Source organism: Calonectris borealis, chromosome 8 (assembly GCF_964195595.1).
Source record: "Calonectris borealis chromosome 8, bCalBor7.hap1.2, whole genome shotgun sequence".
NCBI classification, from domain to species: domain Eukaryota; kingdom Metazoa; phylum Chordata; class Aves; order Procellariiformes; family Procellariidae; genus Calonectris; species Calonectris borealis.
This window is the reverse complement of record NC_134319.1, coordinates 1,487,317-1,506,354: the sequence shown is the minus strand read 5'-3', so window position 1 is coordinate 1,506,354 and position 19,038 is coordinate 1,487,317. Positions and strand designations below refer to the sequence as shown.

Sequence of the window (19,038 nt, the reverse complement as noted above, 5' to 3'; positions counted from 1 at the left end):
AAAGCTTAGCAAGGATGCCTTTTACTTGAAAGCTTTTTCTTTATTTAAATTTTAGATGGCAAGGAATTCTGCAGTTTGCAGTTAGAAGCAGTAGTCATGCATAGGGAAGGCATCAAATTTTGTTTGCTGGCAAGAGAGGACGGCGCAGTACTGGGAAGAAATAGGTGACGCTGCTCAAGGACCTCGGCCCGGCGTCGTGCCTGGCCACACGCTCACGGCGCTGCTGCGGGCCCTGTGCGTACCCCACCCACAGCACCTGCGCGGTACACACAGCCACGCAGCGTCACGACAGTCGGTCGTTTCTTCTCGGTGCAGTTTGAAAACCAAACCAACCCCCAGCCCACGACACCCTACCAGCAGGAATCCATCTGGTTTCTGCATCAATTCCACTCCAGCGCGCAGGCCTGGAGCAGTCTAAAAGAGAAGCAATGGACCTGCAGTCACAGAGCAAGCAGCGTCAGGCAGCCCTTCCTTTTATATTAGTAATATCCCTGATGCATTACTGTTATTAACAAAGCTATCACTTTCACGACGTGGAAGCGTGTTTAAATAAAAAAAGAGAAGTATCCAAATGTTACTGGCTAGAAAACTTAATTGTAGTATAGTCTTACTCAAAACATACATCCAACAGGAAACATTTACTGTTCCAGTGCAGCTACCACCATCAGCCACATTTTGCTTACTTTTACACGAGACACGCGCAGAGGCTGCAGTACAGCTCGTACGTATCCTTACCATCACCACACAGTTTAAGGGTTCACATACAGACCAGTAACCAATTTTTTGAGGCAGCAGTGAAGAGAGACCAAACACCTTGCGGGAGATTATAAAACAGGCATGCAAAAAGCAAAAAGGTTACTTCTGCCTTTTGCTCAAATACTTTGATATACTTTGATAAGTCTTTTAAAAACTAGCTTAATTGTAGAAAAAACATTGTCACTATTACTGAAGGCAGATTTCAATGGCATTCTTTATTACGAAAAGTGTAAGCATACATGGTGGTATTTTAAAATGCACTCTTGAAACATGCAGCCTGGAGGGGAAAATATTTCATAGGTGCGTTCCTTCTCAACATGCAAACTACAAACATTATTATAAATGCACAGGCCAGGTTAACAAACAGTTGACGAAGAAGGAGGAAGGCAGTACAAACCATAGGATAGTACTTTGCTTGTGCTTCGATTCCCGAGCCTGCCAAGGACACGGGCGATTGTATCAGGCAGGGATTCGGCTCCTCAGATACTCCAGCACTGCAGCTGTTCCTTTTGCTAAAATGGCTGCTCGGGGGGTGCGGAACGGATTTCCTTCTAGCAGAAGTGTCCTAGAAAAACAGAGAGATGTTGAGTTACAAAGACTTTTCCTTGTACCAACACGTTCATACGCTGCACATAGATACTTGAATCTTTTGAAATTCATAAGTAATTCATCTTCTGTTCTACTAAAAGAATTTCTGCTTCCCTAGTTCACACTAATTTATCTTCTTTAGAGACATCTGAATTTTAATTTATGCTAATAAATCAGTGGTGGTGTATTACTATTGTAGGCACACAATACACACATACCCTACTTCTTCAGCAAGCCTCTGCCAGAAGAAAAAGAACTTCTGAAATATAGAAATGGCACAATAAAAGGCAAAAACTATGTTAAATTGTAACCCTCCGCTTTCTAGCTTAGCTGCTAGCCCACTCTTCTTTGATATTCATAAAACTCTGTGGAGATTTTTTGCTTGGGGTGTGGGGGTGGTGTTCTATTTTGTATTTTTGAAGCCCCTCCGGAAAGTGTCCTTAAAGGGGAAAACCACAGGGACCAGTAATTTGACGTCTTTGACACGACAGACTACTTAGGCATAACTGTCGTCTTTGAGGAGTATTATGTAAGGATGTTCGCAGTCGTGTCTCCTTATACATTATTCAGAGGATGTTACCCTGCCTCTTTTGTAGCAACGCGAGTTACACACACAGGTAAGGAGCTGAATGTCCTGACAGGGAGCGCTATGGCTCACCTACCCGGCTTGTCTATAGGTGCACCAGCAGTGTGTATGTACGTACAGACAAGGTAACCGACGTAGGCTCTAACATTTACATAAACCAACATAACCTTTCAATTTTTTTAAAAAATCATGAAACAACTCCCCCAGTTCTCTACAATATTGAGGAAATATGGAGGAAGTTGCGTTGTTTTACAAATGGTGAGAGTGACCCTTTTTGTGCACTGAGACCTACAAACACATACGCTGCCTGTGGGTACTTCTTCCTCTGACAGAACATGCCCTGAAGAAATGACTCGGAATATAAAACAGGTCACCACTTAAAACACACCTCAGAGTTTCGCAGTTTCCAAGTTCTGGTGGCACCTGGAGGAGGTCGTTGTTCTGAAGGTCCAGTGTTCCAAGCTTGTCCATCTTCTGTAGCTGCAGAGGGTCTATGGACCCAACCTGATTGTTACTGAGCAGGATAGTCTCCAGTGCTACGATGCGATACAGGACGCTGGGAAATACTTTAAATCTTCAGGAAGAAAAAGGAGGCAAACCAACGAAAGTCAGAAAGAGGGCATTCAAAAAATTAGCAGCCTTTAAAATCAGACAGCGTTTTAGCTTTCTGTATTTAAGGTAAACGTTTAAACACGCTGCTCTGAAAGGAGGAAGTATCCATTATTTTACCTTGCACACGGTGAACAAGGTGAACAAAACGCGCTCGGTGACAGCTCAGCACCTCTAGCAGAACTGCAGGCCAACTACGCTCGTTTGACAAGCCTGGAATGTGAGTCACCAGCATAAAGGAGGAGAACAACGGCCAGTTGATCTCCGTGCACTTAAGAAATGCCCTGCTGCGTCAGAGGAGCGGGCCTTCCAGCCCCGCGCTGGGCCTCCGCTGCGAGCAACACAGCTACAGCAGATCCCTTCAGGGACGCCACTCGGCTGCTTCCCGCCGACCGCTCCCCTCATGCTTTCCATCATTCGGAACTGCTGTATTATGGATGCCAAAGGGTGCTCCTGCTGGTATCCATTTTTTGATGTATTGTTCACAAGATTGTTTAATCCCTTTTTTAACCAGTTGCTACTGTCTCTCCAAAAGTGACAGAACGTTCCAAAAACACGCTACCCGTTGTGTAAAGAAGTACATGCACTTCATCTGTTTTAAGCTCACAGCTAGTTGATCCAGTGCCTCCTCATTCTTACCTCACAGGAAAATCATATTGAATTCAGCCCGGTTCTTTTTATTATTGTATAAAAAAAATCTAAATAGTTGCTCACCTATTAAAAGAAAGATTTATTATTTGCAGTCTTGTCAGTGCCTCCATTTCCTCAGGTAAAGATGTCAAAAAATTATTTCTGTGTATCAAATGAAGACAAACAATAATCACTAACTTCTACAAAGTTTTAGTTAAGAATCCACAGAGACAGAATATGCATATTTATCAGTGCTAACAGCTGCCTTAAACCAATTAATTGCTTCATAAATGGGTCAAGACCATGCTAAAGTACAGATGCTTGCTAATGCAAGCCAAGTTTGCATTCTCATTTCTGCCAGCAGAAGATTTAAAAGTCTGTCCTCTAAAGATTCCCAAGTGTTTCAAAGCGTGTAACAACTCCACAAACCTGCTTGGCAATTCAGCTCCTCGGGTTTCAGAGGAAAGCTCACGAAACTGCCCAGATCGTGGTGCCAAAGTGAATCAGTAGGATAACTCTAAACTTCTTCAAAATTCATTTAGCCTGGTATCCAATTGCTGTAACAAACTCGTTAATGGCTACCGTTACCCTAGTGTTTCCCACAACAGGAAGCCATTCAGAAGCTTTCTTAAATACAAGGAAGACAGGGGTTTGTAAGGACAAACAAGGGATGGCCTGAGCGTGACACAAAGAGCATTACAGGAAAATAAAGACCACTCACTAAAAGATGCCCAGACTTAGACCTAAATTCTTAATCACTGAGATATTCAACCTTGTTCCCTCATCAGTCTTGTATTATCACCCATTCCTGCAATCTTCAGCCTAACTCCTGCATCAGCAGCACGTTTGTCACGGCATCGCAGACTGGTTGAGGTTGGCAGGGACCTCTGGAACTCATCTGGTCCAACCCCCTAGAGCAGGTGGCCCAGGACCATATCCAGATGGGTTCTGCACGTCTCCAAGGATGGAGACTCCACCACCTCCCTGGAGGTGCTCGGTCACCCTCACAGTGAAAAAGTGCTTCCCGATGTCCAGAGGGACCCTCCTGCCTGTCAGTGTGTGCCCATGGCCGCTGGTCCTGGCGCTGGGCACCGCTGGGAAGAGCCTGGCTCCGTCCCCTCGGCACCCTCCTGCCCTAGGCACGGGTGAGATCTCCCCGCGCCTGCCCCGCTCCCGGCTGAGCAGCCCCAGCTCTCCCAGCCTCTCCTCACGGCAGAGATGCTCTGGTCCCTTCAGCGTCTTGGTGGCCCTTCGCTGGACTCTCCCCAGGCACAGGCAGATTACTTTAAACCAAATCAAAGTAAAAACCTGCCTCTGCAACTGTGCTTTGCTACTTTTAATTTTGTGAAACACCAAAGATAATAAATGCCAGCGAGCTGACCCTGGTGTCGAAACAAATGCAACGAGCATTTTTCAGAAGTAGAGAAGGTAAAATGGCAGTAAGTAACTATCTATTGCAAATAAAATACCTATAGACAGCTTCTGTTTCAGGCAGCACAACAGCGTTTGTGCCTTCACTGTACTACTTCCCAGCTATCCTCCAGGATTTTTTGGTGTGGGGGTGTAGGGTTTTTTGGGGGAGGAGGAGAGGCTGTTTTTAGATAGCAACTTAACATCTCTGAGACGCTTTTATGACTGAGACAAGACCTTTCATCACAGCGAGTCTCAGAGCTTGTCCACTTGTTTTTTGCGTTTTTCTTTAACCGATGCCTAAATCTAGGCCACTTGCTATTTCAGACCTGCCGGTCATTCAACTGTCATGGAGGCATTTTGGGAAATGAAAAACTATTTCAGTACTGCTATTCCACTGTAACAGATGGCTGGTTTAAAAAGGCACGAAAATAAGTTACCGAGAAAGGAAGTCCAACACACGTCACAAACCTGATATCCAAATGTGCCAATTTATGGAGCATGCAAAGCTCCAAGGAAATAGATGAGATTTTATTGAAGCCAAGGTTGACATCACAAACCGAGTCTTTCAGCTCCACAATCCTGAAACCCAATACGAATATACTTTTATTATATAAGCTCATGTTTGCACTCTAAGTTATTGAAAAAACCCTCCTTTATTCTACAAATCAAAGACACTCTATGTTTCTTGACACTTCAGAAGCAATTTTGTGGAGTGAAGATAATGGAAACTTCACCTGTGAAAGCTGCCTGTCCTGGAGTCCTACACTCGATGGAATTACAAAGCTCAGAACCACTTTTCTAAAGTTACTAAGAGAGTAAATTTTCTCTCACTGATTAGGAGAGCAAATTTTACTGCAAAAGCCTACTCACTTAAATGCAGTTAAGAGATATTTCAGAAACTATGGCATAGATGACCATCACTGTCATCTCCTGCCCCGCGAATGTTTTAACAAAAAGACTCTATCTATCATCTTTAGCAGTCAAACAGAAAGAGGTTATTTTATTTCCACCTCTGGTTTCTGTTCCACTGTTCTGCTATTACCAATTCCAGGAACACAGCATTTGCTGCATCTCGTAAAAGGGTATTATATTAAGACATTTTGGCGTAGGATGTTTAAAAGCTCAAAAAGTTAGTTGCTGAATCTCTGTAACAGAATCTCTGGTTTAGCCCTAAAAACAAAAGGTAATTAAATGAGAAAATACTCATCTCTCCTGTCTGGATTGCCACTGAATTCTCTGGCACCTAGGAGCTGCACACCTATACCTTCCTCCCCAGTGAATGCAACAGCCTCTAATGCAGTGAAAAAAGTATGGGAGGCACAAGCATTATCTCACTAAATTGATTTTCTACAAACTGTACTGAAAAGAGATTTTTTCTTATGAGAAAGAGATAGCACCTTTTCAAGTTCTATGTGCTAAAGGTTAAATGTTCAGCACGCTTGGGTCCAAGAATGGAAACGTCACCCCCACAAATGTGGTGGTATCCTTAAAAATCAACTTTCGTGATTTTCTTGGGCTACCAGAGATGCAGCAACCTTCCTCCTTACAAAAAAAGGCTATTTATTCCCATTAGTGTTAACAGAAAGCTTTTCCTTGACTGTGGATGAAGTAACAAGTGCAATAATATCAAATGCTATGTGATGGGACACAAAATCTATCAAGAAAAGAGGCATGGAAACCGTTCAGGCTTCCATAAAAAAAACCACAAAGAATTATGCGATATGAAGAAACTGAATTTAAATAGAACCTCGGCTATAATACAAAGCTATCACCCAATAAAGTGGTGAATCCACACAGATTATCCTCATATGGGAAAAAGACTGCCTTGTAGAGAAAACAATAGTACACCGTAGTTAAGTACAGCACTTCATTATTATGAGAAGTCACATCAGTCTCCCCTCATTCATTTCCACAATGCTCAGCAAAGCAAGATGAAAAACACCATGTAATGAAAGCACCATTGAGTATAGCCAAGCTTCTCTGTACTGCAATCTTCATGCTAATCAATGAACCCACCTGCATGCTGCTCGTACGAGAAACACAAGTGTATTATTCGGCATCTCAATTATACTTTCATTTGTGTGTGTGAGTGTACACACACATACATAGCATAAAGTGTAAATATACTTGATTAGGAAAAGCACAAGACGCTGAGGAACAAAAGTAGAAAAGAAAGTAACAAAAAGAGAACGACGTTTACAAATGTACCTTGGAGGAATTTCGTTCAGCTGATTTTTGCTGAAGTTGACAGTGGCAACAGGATTGCTTCTGACTGCATTGAACATTTCATCAGGAATCACAGCTGCCTGTTTCTCACTAAACAGTGAAAAGCATTTAGCTGAGTAATACGAACAAGTTAATAATTTCCTATTTATTAACAACATGTATTCACCTTCTTTTAGAAAAAGATGAGTAGTAGAATAGGCGTATAAATATCTACAATTTGAAGTCCTTGAAGGACTGTTAAATCAGAAAGTTACCGATCGCTGCACCATGCTACACGGCATCTGGGCGATAATATCATTTCACACTGGCACCCTGATCTGTGATCTTGCTTAAGAAAAATCCGTAAGAGCTGAGTTACGTCGCTACCTCAACAAACGTGTGAATGCTGCATATTGGGCCAGAAAGTGTAGCCAGATTGGCATTAAACAGATTTCCCCCTCTCAGCTCAAAAAACATCCCCAGCACAGTGATGTGTAACTCAGGTAACTGCTCAATTTGGAGCTTCTGAACATTTGTGGTGACCAAAGCCATCCCAGCCCTTTCACCAGTGAGGTCCTTTCCACATTCCAACTCTCAGCAGGACTATGCATCTCACCCGGCAGTTCTTGGCAAACAGGGCTTTCTCCCCTTTCCCAACCTAACAAGTTACATTGTTGGTTAGATTTAAGAAAGAGCTGAAGAGATACTCACCTGCGACAAGAGGTTTTGAGACATAATGAAAATTGCTAAAGTTTAAAAGGTACTAAAAGTCCCTGAAGGTATTAAGCATTCCAGTGAGTTAAAAGGAATGTTACTGCAGAATATTTGACAATACAAAGAAATAATTTTTAAAAAACTGCAATTCAAATCTGCCTATTCCCAGGCACACAAATTAAAGTTAAAAATGCACAAATGCAGCAGGATTTGCAGATATATATCATGAAGGGAAAAAAAAAAAAAGGGCAAAAAATAGGAAAGTGTTCTAAGTGTTCTTACAACTTAGAAATAGGTAATATTTCAAAACACATACCTATATTCCAATAATTTTAGTGAAGTTATGGCGTGCATGTTAATCCTTGACTCACTTGGAAGAGTCATGGCTGTCACAGGAGGCTCTTCGTTTGGGCTAGTTACATCATCTAGAGATAAAAAAACTATATAGTCACACAAACTACAGGCTGCAGTCAGATGTGGTGTTCTGAATGACCTAGATGGACAGATTTAGTGTCCCTCATCACCAGCCATCACCCTTTTTAGTTCTTCCTGTATTCTGGCTTAATTGAATATAATCTGATTCAGATTATTTCAAGAATTTTCTAGTAAAGGTCTTTTGTACTCTTGGGTTTCCGGGTTGTTTTTTTTTAGGCTGGTGGAGGGGAGAGGAGTTGACTTGGATTTTGAAAAAACAGGTCAGGAAGCGACAGAGATGTTACGCTAGCGGTAGCTAGCTGTTACGTTAGGCAGTAGCCTCCAAGGGGTGGGGAGCTAGAAACAATGATAAACAGGGAATTGGGGCTAGAAGTGATGATCCAGAGCACCTATATCCAGAACAGGAAATCTGACCACAATTTTAGTTAAAACATTAATATTTATAAACCTTCATCATACCCTCCTTTGTAGAGTTCCTTTTGATCACTGTCTACAATCCACACAAAAAAGCTATTGGCTTTGCAAGGCTACTTTGAATGTTGAAGAAATGCAGATTAAAAGCATTGTTCTGCACATCTGAGGTGTAGCATCACACCCTGGGGATCCACATACGTGTAAGTAGGGTGAAGCTTTGCTAGAAGTCCAAACATACGATAAATCCAACTTCCACTAAAAGAAATTGAACAAAACTCGATGGAAATTCAGCAGCATTCATCAATAAGTCTACTAACAATTGCACCTAACCGCAACTAGTTATCCTGTCATTAAGAAAGGTCCAAAGGGTCAAAAACAAGCTGAAAAAAAAGGAGGACTTTTTCCAGTTTAAACCTCTACAGAAATAGGACTGCTACTGGTTTAGCTCCAACTTAGATGCCGTAACAGGCAGAGTAAAATCATAAGCATTGCTGTACATGCAAGACATTAGCTAATTTTATAATCCACAATTATATTATCTATTATAGTTCACCAGATAAGCTTCTGAGTATGTACTCTAGCATCCAATTAATTTTTGTCAAGTTAATAATATGTCAGACTTGCATGGAACCTGACACTTTGAAGCAATTTTATACGCTGCAGTAACCTAATTAATACTGCCATCCTCTGGCAGACCGAGAGAAAACCCACTTAACAAAAAGGAAAATTCACACGTACCATTTTCAATAAAAGTTGCTTGCTCGCGTGTATTATCAAGGCCCCTTATAAATTAAGAGGTTAAGCATTTTTTGCCATTTAAGTGCAGCATAATCATTTCCATATTATATTTAACATGACCAGTGAACTCGGTCATTTTGCCTACTTTATGTTTTAAAACTTAAGAAAGATGAAGATTTCTAAAGATGGTAAACTGAAGTCCTGTTTTGAAAGGATTTCATCTTCTGAGCATGCTAGTTACTTAAAGACTCTGACAGCCTGTTTCCTATATGATAAAAAATAAACGGCCATATCCATGGTTTTGTTTAGAAAACACAGAACAAAAAGAAAAAAAAACACAAATGATGAAATATCTCAGTGAATTAGAAGCCCAGGTATCAATCTGGAAAGTGACTTGAGTGCACAGAAGCAACTAGCAACTTTTTGTCCACTTTTTTAATACTATCAGTTCGTTTTTACAAAGTACTGCATCTGTTGGAGAAATGTGATACAGAATCATCCAGGTGGTTTTTAATCCACAGAGGCAGACCTTTAAATCCAAGAGAGGATTCTGCAAAAAACATACAGCATTTGCACAGAGAAGGAATCCCCTTGAAGTATTTCATCTGATTTTCTGCTTTATGACTTCTTAATTATTTCTATAGGGAATGTTGGGATCAAGACTATTAGATAGTAGAAAGATGAATTCTAGCAGGCCAGGATTATAATGATGTTTAAAATAATCAGTTACTTTCTCCCCCAAAACTTCTTATATTCTTATTCAGCTACGTGGTGGACTTCATGGCATCACCAAGTCTTTAAAGCAGACTTTTTTATGCACGTACTTTCTGGGAATCGCAGGACTGTATTGCCCATGTTATTACACGAATGAATAATACATAATACCTTTGAAAAATCTCACCTACTCTACTCTACTGTGACCAAGCCAGCATACAGATGGCAAGCTTAAAAAGAAAAACCCCTTATGTAAACTTCCCATGATGTTCAGGGGAAAAATAAAAAAGCTGCTGGAATTCCTCATGCAAAATGCATAAAGGGACCAGCGGAAAAACACTTAAAATTGTTTTTTTAAATTATAATCCTCAATAATGATTTTTATTCGGTATTATCTAACAGAATAAGAAAAAGAAACAGCACTGAAATATAAGAGCAAACTGTTGAGTAAAGAAAATTCTATTATTGCAGGATAACTGAAGGAAACTGGATTAAACAGCTACCTTCTGTAGGTTTTACTTTATTTTAATTTCTTAGAAAGATTCTCTTTAAAATGCAATGCAGTAGAGCAACGTACCTTTCATTTTGCTTCTTAGGTATTTCAGAAGTTCCTGGGTGCCTTTCTTTTAAAAAAAAAAGAAAGTCAGTAAGCATTTGCCAGCCAGTATTTATATAGCTGTTTGACAATGAAGAATGACAGCCCATACACTGCTGGCTGTAAAAGCCCCCTAACGCTTCCTCTAGAAAAACCCTCTTTGCAATGAACTTGCTTATTTACAATTTTGTTTATTTATTCCAGCTGAAAATTTCCAATCCTGTGTCACTACCTCAGGCTCCACATTTTTAGCTTTTTATCTCAAGTAGTTAGCCAGTTCCAAGAGCAAGGAAAAAATGTTCAAATAAACTCAATCTTCTCTTCAAAAGGGTCTAAAACAATTATGCTTTGGAGAAGAAATTTAAAATATTTCAAGGAAGCTGACTGTTCAGTGTTCCAGTAACTTTTTATGTCCAAAATTGTAAAGTCTGAGAAAAACACTGCAGTTTACATAATTTGCATGGATTTTTAACAGCTGGATTCTACAATGATTTGACTTTCAATCCTCTTATAGCAACTTCTACTGGTCAAACATGGTTACTATCTGCATAATGTATGAGTAATTAAGCATAATCTCATCCAGCCCATTTGTGTTAGGATAAAGCTATGTTTTCCTTACAGTTTTACATGCATGCTTCTCCTTGATGCTTTAAAACCAGGGACTGACCTGAAGCACTGAATATGAATTAACATTTCTCATTCTAGCTGACAACTGTATTACACACAATAGGAGATTGACTGATCTGAATGCAGAGGGGATAAAGGAAATGTGGAAGTGGGAAAGGAATGAACTCTCACAAGGAACCTGGTGAGACAACAGAAGGCAAAAGACTGAGAAAGAGAGGCTGGCGGAGACTGGGACTGACTGCAGGCACGGCTAGGTATGGCATGTGCTGAGCTGAGCAAGACAAGAGAGGCCAATATGGAGGAACCTGGAAACTTCTAAGGAGAAGGTGAAGGTCAAACAAAAACCTGAGTAACAGTCACGTGGCTTGCGTGGAGAGGAAAGTAGACAATAAAACAAAAATCAACAGACAGGTGATGTATGTTATGCAAAAAGGAGAGACTAGGATTTAACAGAAGATGACTGGAAATTTATCAAGAAACAAGAATGGGTTTGGGACTTGAATGAAAGGTCTGAGGAAAAAGAAAAGACGAGACGGAACGAGGACAGACAAGAGAAGAATCTGTGCCTGCTAGACTATACTTATCCCCCAGTCCTTGCCAATCCTTAATCTCAGTATTCACCTGCTGCTAAGAAGTGCCCGGGGAACCCTACAAACTTTATCAATTACTCCTCTAAATCAAGTGTAAAAAAATCTAAATAGGCATATAAAATGTCAGTTATATGAATTTACAGTGTTGGTAATGGATCAAGACAATACAAGTATAAAATGTCATAACGGAATCCTTGTACCTGTTGTTTGTTACAAATTTGAAATATACACAAGAAATTACAAACATATATGCTCGTACATTTGAAAGACAGCAAATCCTCAGAAGCTAAGGAATACCAGATCTAAAGTAGCCAGGCAACCCTAACTCCTCCTTTGGATGTAAATTTTAAGCCAACTTTGAGCTCGGGAATCATATATGACTTCCATCCACAGAACCCTTGCTCGTTAATTTAATGCATACAATGCTCACTTAATCAGATACATGATGTTTTCCCCCTTCTGACAGATATTACAAAATTTCATTTCAACAGAGAGTCTTCAGTATTGCTTATTTTTCGAGAATCCCAGTGCTTTGTAAACATTTATTTTATAATACTGGCAAAAGCACAGAAACAAGTAATATATACCACCAACGAGAAAAGGAGCCTGCTGGGGAAAAACTAAAAGGGAATTCTATAGCAGCGGTAGTGCCCGCACTCCAGCCTCCCTGCTGCCCTACGTACTTGTTTTCTCACTCACAAGTGACACCTTCACTTTGCTGGTTACCTACAGAGAGGACGCAGATCTGAGGTGTAGGTCATCCGTAAGAAAACATAGTAGTACATCAGATTGTCATTGTTCAAAACGCACCTGCCATCAAATACACTTTGGAAATTGAATCCTAGATCCTTAATTCAGGCAAGTAGGAAATGAAAAACAGAAATCCATGCTCAGCTAGGAAAAGCCTCATGTAAAGTTCTCGCCTAGGCCTGCAATGAACTGTGACTGCAACAGCATTATGCAGCAGACAGCTGCCTTACCCTTTTTTCCCCCAGACATCCATTGCTTCATTTGCAATACATATTATAACTTCTGTAGCAAATCAGAAACAGGTCCTATAAAGCAACAACCTCCTTTACTCCACAGTCCCCATGATCTTATGCACTGCATCAGACTCTAGTGGAAAGAGTAACCGAAACCCACAACACACACACACACACAAGAGATGGATTAAAGTTGCACAGGCTACTTGAAACCTGCATGTTGTCTAATTTTTAAAAATTTTGTCTACACAATTTGGATAACATACATATGTAACATAACCAAACTTTATATATTGTCTCTAGTGCTTACTTGCAGGAGGTCTCTTCGAATGGTTCTTAAAGGATTTCCCTCTAATGCCAGGAATTTCAACTGAGGAAGGGTCCCTAATGCGTAAGGCAATCTGCAAATGGAAACAACTCATTTCAAAGCAGCTTCAAAACAAATTCTAAAGAATTTGCAATGGCTTGTCAGATGGCCTGGTATTCTGAAGCTGAGGTTCAAAGAAAAAGATACAGAATATATTCCATTTAAGAAAGGCACAGTTTGATCATAGCATTTACACAATATAGAAAGGGTTCCTCCATTTTATGACTGAGTCTTTTTTTAATTACATTTTACAAAGTGAAATACATCAGCTATAGAACTAGATGTCATTAGCTATGCCTCATCACAGACATAATGCAGTTTTTAGTATTACCTACTGATATCATTGTTGGCGAGGTCAAGTCGCTCCAGCTTCTGAAGCAGAGTAATTTCATCAGGAACTGATTTTATCTTGTTGTCTCTAAGTTCCAATACAGAGAGGGAATTCAGATGCTTCAGATTCTCTGCATTTAATATTTCAATCTGATTTTCACCAGCATGTAACTCCTACAGAAACAAAGATCGCCTACAATTATGTCACTCTAGTGAAATTACTTTATAACTTACTAATCTCCTAAATCATGGCACTGGCAAAAACATATGGTGACGTGGAGAAAACACAGTTCTTGATTCCCTTTCATCTGCATATGAAATATCAAAGCCTTCAAAGATCCAGAGACGCAAGTCTGAACTTAGCTTTTCTGAAACCATCACAGAACCTTCAGCTTTGAGTTCCATTTCCAAGCTAGGACTACATTTGCTCTGCATTTGTCAAGAACTTGTCAATGACTTCTTTGCTCAAGAAGTTTCTTAAATTCCAAGTTACAGGAAGTTGAGAGGGCAGCTGTCCATGTCCCTATTGGAAATGTTTCACTTATAATGGAAAAATTGAATGGCTCTTTAGACCAAAAAGAGTACAGATGCTGGACACACTAAGACACTGAAATATCAACACAAATTTTGTTAGAAAATGCTGAAACAGCTTGGGATTTTAACTGCCGAGTTCAGAGTTATGCAGAACTAAGAAGGTATCTGCATTCTTTGAAGGATTTGGTCATTGGAAACAACACAGTGATATAGGCATTCAATTGGCCCAATCATTTTTCTACTAGCTGAGTAACAAATTTCTAATGTTCTGAGGCAGACGATTTTCAATTTTAAACATATCGGGAATTAAGGCTACAAAATACTTGGAAGATCTGACTATACTAAAAGGAAAAAAAAAAGTATACTTTTTCCTGCAGTTACAAAGAAAAAAATGACAGTGAACGAAGTAAATTTATCCAGAAAATGTTCCTAGAGATAAAAAAGAACTGTTGCAGGCAATATTAGATCTAGTTTTTCAGTCATTCCTCTTCTAAATATTTCTTTCATTTTCCAAATCTGAAGAGTACTGCTGCAAATTTGTCTTCCAAATGACCTTAAGATTGACCAATGTGGACAGTAAGAGTAACTGCAAATGGGGATGTATTAAATAGAGTTCTATGCACAGAATTATAAACTTTTGATCACAGCAATTCACAAAAATTTGTGTTTAAAGTAACAGCTATTATTTTAAAAGTTTACAGCCAATACATTTACAGTATATCAACCATTTCAAACCTTACCTTCAGTAATTTGCATGAGGGAAATTCTGGTAGGGAACGTAATTTATTTTTTCTCAGATAAAGTTGTTCCAAAGATGCCATAGTGGCTAATTTAGAAGGTACGGTTTCCAGGTAGTTTTTAGTACAATCCAGTTGCCTTAAGCCTATGGAAGTAAGCGTGCAAGTGACGAATGGAAAAGAAAGAGAAAGTAAAAGTCACTTTCTGAAAACAAGGCATCTGCTTTTCATTTGTTCTTCATAGGACATTCTGGAATGCTTTCAATGACACTGCCAGACACTAGCTCTTGTATAGAGTAAGGGACTGGAGGGAACAAGAAAGGGTCTAATATTGTAGACCATCTCAGAAAGATCTGCAGGTAATTTCTATAGCATTTATAAAAGCTGGCAGTCTACCACCTGTTCTGTAGATCTGCCACAGCTATTAAAATACACGTTTCATACCAACCACTAGTCACCTTGATGGTTAACATTCAGAATCAGAAGTCAATTTTATCACTCTCTAATTTATGGGTTTTTTCTCTCCAATAATTTCAACTCTCATTTATGCTTTATTTGCCATTCAAAATATGCAATAAAGAAAAAAAATTGGTCAAATTCCTTATTGCAGTCTTAAAGCTAACAACTTCTAAGCAGAACAATATTAATCCTTACACCTTCCTGATCATTCCGTGTCTCATTTATTGAGAAATATGAACCATAAGAGGACTCAAGTTTGATACACAGTAGCTGTAGCTGATTTTTTAAATAATTCTGAACTAATATTCTTGAGAACACAGTAACTCTTTAAGAATGTATTTTTAAAATCCTGAATAATATGCACTACATTTCTGAACACAACTACAGAACTGGCTGTATGGCATTTAATAATCTGAGGAAACTAATTTACTTTTCATCGCACTGATATCTGCAGGCAGGTTCTTGAGTTGATTACAAGCCAAATTGAGTCGCACTAAGTTAATGAGCAAAGCAAAACTTGTTGGAATGTCTGTGAGATGGTTGTTGGACAGATCCTGAAGATTAAAAAAAGAAAGAGAGAGAGAGGAAGAGAGAGAGAGGTTAGAAATAGAGATGTTTAAAATATCCCACGAGTACTGCTACTGCAAAGTTAATTACTGGCAGAACATTAAAATTAGATGGCTGACATCTTCAGGATCTCCCTGGTACAAATGTGAATGGAAGAAACAAGTCTCCCATGACTGACAGATCACAGGAGATTTGATTTTTCGTAAAATATTTGGCAAACCAAGAGCAAAACTTCGTTTCAAACAAAAAAAAAAACAACCCCGCCATGTAATAACTGACAGCCTACATAAGTCATTAGAATATTCACAAAGTTCTGCCATTTAAGCTATGGGGTTTTTTAATTAGCAGTAGCAAAACATGGATAAATCAGCCTTTATGCACAAATAAATATTTTTCAAAAAGTTGTAATTTACTAATTCTTCTAAATTGACAAGGTGTCCAAATCCATCCGGCAAGCAGCTCAGCTCATTGTGATGAAGAAGAAGGCTCTTCAAATGTGACAACTGCATCAACTCTTCTGGGATGCTTTTCAGTTTGTTGTGGCTAGTATTAAAACATGGAACACAAAGGGAAAACCCAATTACTAAGCAGTTTTAAGAACGTAACTCCATAAAGAACACTTGTGTTACGTATGATGCTATCCAAACTAGGGTTGCAACACTTGTATCAGCTGGATTACCTTAGCCACACACAGCCTGTTGAAACACAAACTCTTCAGAGCCTAGAGCAAGTACGAAGCACATCCAGCATCAGATTCGCTGGATATTCCGTGCTGGCACAGGCTAGCTGTTAATTACATCTGCAGTGAGACAGGCTTCTGCAAAACATTCTCACTGTGCAGCATGCACATATGCTTGCTGTTCAGGATACCGTCACCTTTAAGAAAAATCTGTCTCCTACAACTTTACAGCCCTCTACAATGGATTAGTTTCCTAGGAGAAATTAGTTATGTTTGTTTATTTGTTCAAGAATACTTTTAATGCTCATCTGAATTTACAATATTCCAGCTGGATCTTACATTCACACACACAGTGGCAGCATGCCCTCTTTCTCCTTGTGCACAAATTTACAAAATTACTCCAGTAAACAGAAGAATATGAACTTTCCAGCATGAACAACATCTATACAATTATTTCCAATAATTATTCATGACATATTATCATATGACATCATATCATATTATTCATGACAAAAAGTATTTTTGTTCCTTTACAACAAAATTGCCAGACTGAGGCACATGAATGTAGATACTGCTTTTGTGTGATTATTCAAAATACCAGTTTTCACCTCCCAAGCGAGACTGTGACTTTGAGTATCAGTGAAAATAATTCTAACAAACCTAAGATTATCAGTTTTGATACAAAACTTATGATTCTCAATATACTAATATTCTCTAGTTAAAAATCTGAAATTAATTTGCTAAAAGAAAATTTGATACACTGCAATCTCTTATTCACACTATGAAAGTCACTGCAATGTTTCTCATGTTCCAGTTTTGTAACATGTACTTACCTGACATCAAGTTTCTGAAGATTTTCTAATTGTCCTAAAGCAGAAGGAAGCGATGTCAGTTGATTATCATGCACCTGAAAAATAAAGGCTTTTAGAATACAGTTACTAATTTGCACCTTGTAGGTTTTTTTTCCATACCCAGAAACAAATCAAGCTAACCTAATACACAGAGTAATCTTGTATAAAAGTAATAGCTATGTACATGCCTCAATGCAATTACCAACAGCAGCATTGCAACTGCCAATCTGTCAAAATTCTACTGAATTGATAGTAAACACTAATAGATTAGGTATGAAGGGGGTGGGGGGGATGTACAGGAAAGGTGGCTGCATCCAATAATAGCTCTTCCTGCAGTGTCCATAATAAAAATTTCTAGATCTTTCTACAGAACAGTACCCACTACCAGCGTATAAATGGGTATACTAACAGTGATCTGTAACAATCTTTTCTTTATCCTGAGAATACACCAATACCACCTACACATCCACCATTGCAGGGAAATGGAAAACAAAGATCTAAGACCATGTTTTCCCACCTCCTGCAGAGAGGGTACAGTTCGACCATAACAGGATCATGGTACTTACATCCAGAACAGTGAGCGCAGGCAAAAGTTTGACATCCTCTGAAAGACACTGCAGTTTGTTTGAGGCGAGTATCAGCTTGGTCAGATCTGTTTGCTCCCACCAGCGATCCGCAGCACCAAAAGAGAGATTTTGATGAGCTTCCTCTGGAGTGTCCAAATTTATCCGCCACACATGTTGAGGCACTACATACACAAACATACACGCATCAACTAAATTCTTCTGATATTTACTCTCAGACTTCCCCTGTTATAGTGCTTTTCATATATACATACACACATACAGCCAACTGTTTTTCTAGAGACATTTTTCTAAGGCTGACAATAACAAGCTGATGGAAATCTGCCAGCAACAGCCAAACGTAAGCTGAGCTGCAAACAGATGGCAGGAAATATTCGTTGTTGTTGCTCCCTCTGTATTTTTCCTGTCCTGCCCGGATGGCGTTGCCAAGCATAAACCCGAGGCACAGGAGGAACACCAAGCCCGCGGAATCGGCCAGCAACCACCTGCAAACACGGCGCCTGTTCCCTCTGCTGAAGAGTGGGGCGGTTTGCAGGAGAGCCGAGGGTTCGGCACAAGCGCAGCCGCTTCCCCCGGCCTCCCACCCCGCCGCAGGAAGGCGCGGGCGGCAGGCCCAGCGCCGCCCTGCCCGCCCCGGCCCTCCACGGCAGCAAACCCGGCCGAGGTGCGGGGAGGAATGGGTGTAACCGCCAGCTACGGGAAAGGGCCAGGAGCAGCGCGTCCCCGCCGGCACCGAGCTCACCCACACCGCCCCAGGGCGGCAGGCGCCGGGGCCGGCTCCCCGCGCTCACCCTCACTGAGGCTCCGGCCCGACAGGTTTAACTGCCCGCTCTTCCGAGCCGCCCGGATCAGCCCCTGCGGCACGGCGGGGCCCGACTCCGCCGCCGGCCGCCCGAAGCCAGCGCGGGGGTCCCCCGCCCGCGCTCTCCGCGCCGCCGCCATCCTCGCCAGAGCCCGGCCGGCACCGCCCCGCCGCCCGCCGAGCAGGCGGGGCCTGGCGGGGCCCCTCGGGCGGGCTGCCGGCTCTGGCAGCCACCCCGCGGAGCGCTCGGCGGGCCACCGCCTGCCCCGGCTCGACGCGGCGGCACGGCCCCGGCCATTTCCCGCCCGACGGTGCAGGGTGGAAGCCACGACGCCGAGACGGGAGCCGGCCCCAAACCCTCCCCGCCATCCCGGAGAGGGTTCACCCCAGCGCCCGGGGCTGCAGGCCCGGAGGGGGCCGCCTGCATCGCCCCGAGGGGGTTCTGCGCTGTACGGGCCTGCTCCGGCGAAAGGTGACAGGCAGACCGTCACCTTGGTGCCAGATGAAAACTGCCTTTTCCGTACTGATCCC

At 41.1% G+C, this 19,038-nt stretch overlaps 1 protein-coding gene across 4 annotated transcripts; it reads right to left on the bottom strand.

Annotated features, from left to right (window-relative positions):
- Nucleotides 1-946: 946 nt before the first annotated feature.
- Nucleotides 947-18,663, bottom strand: LRRC40 (leucine rich repeat containing 40). Of its 4 annotated transcripts, none has more exons than XR_012674420.1 (15): nt 18,497-18,663; nt 17,688-17,869; nt 17,104-17,177; nt 16,005-16,134; nt 15,455-15,578; nt 14,569-14,711; nt 13,296-13,468; nt 12,908-12,998; nt 10,380-10,425; nt 7,818-7,926; nt 6,791-6,898; nt 5,051-5,161; nt 2,660-3,331; nt 2,319-2,504; nt 947-1,321 (listed from the first exon to the last, which is right to left on the bottom strand). XR_012674420.1 is itself a non-coding variant. In XM_075155535.1 (15 exons), the coding sequence occupies exons 1-15, from the start codon at nt 18,645-18,647 to the stop codon at nt 1,216-1,218; spliced, it is 1,812 nt and encodes a 603-aa protein (XP_075011636.1). In that variant the 5' UTR covers nt 18,648-18,662; the 3' UTR covers nt 947-1,215. The 4 variants fall into 4 exon arrangements, 3 of the variants coding, with proteins under 3 accessions (XP_075011636.1, XP_075011633.1, XP_075011634.1); XM_075155535.1 differs by having other exon boundaries at nt 3,254-3,331; nt 18,497-18,662; XM_075155532.1 differs by lacking the exon at nt 2,660-3,331.
- Nucleotides 18,664-19,038: the final 375 nt, after the last annotated feature.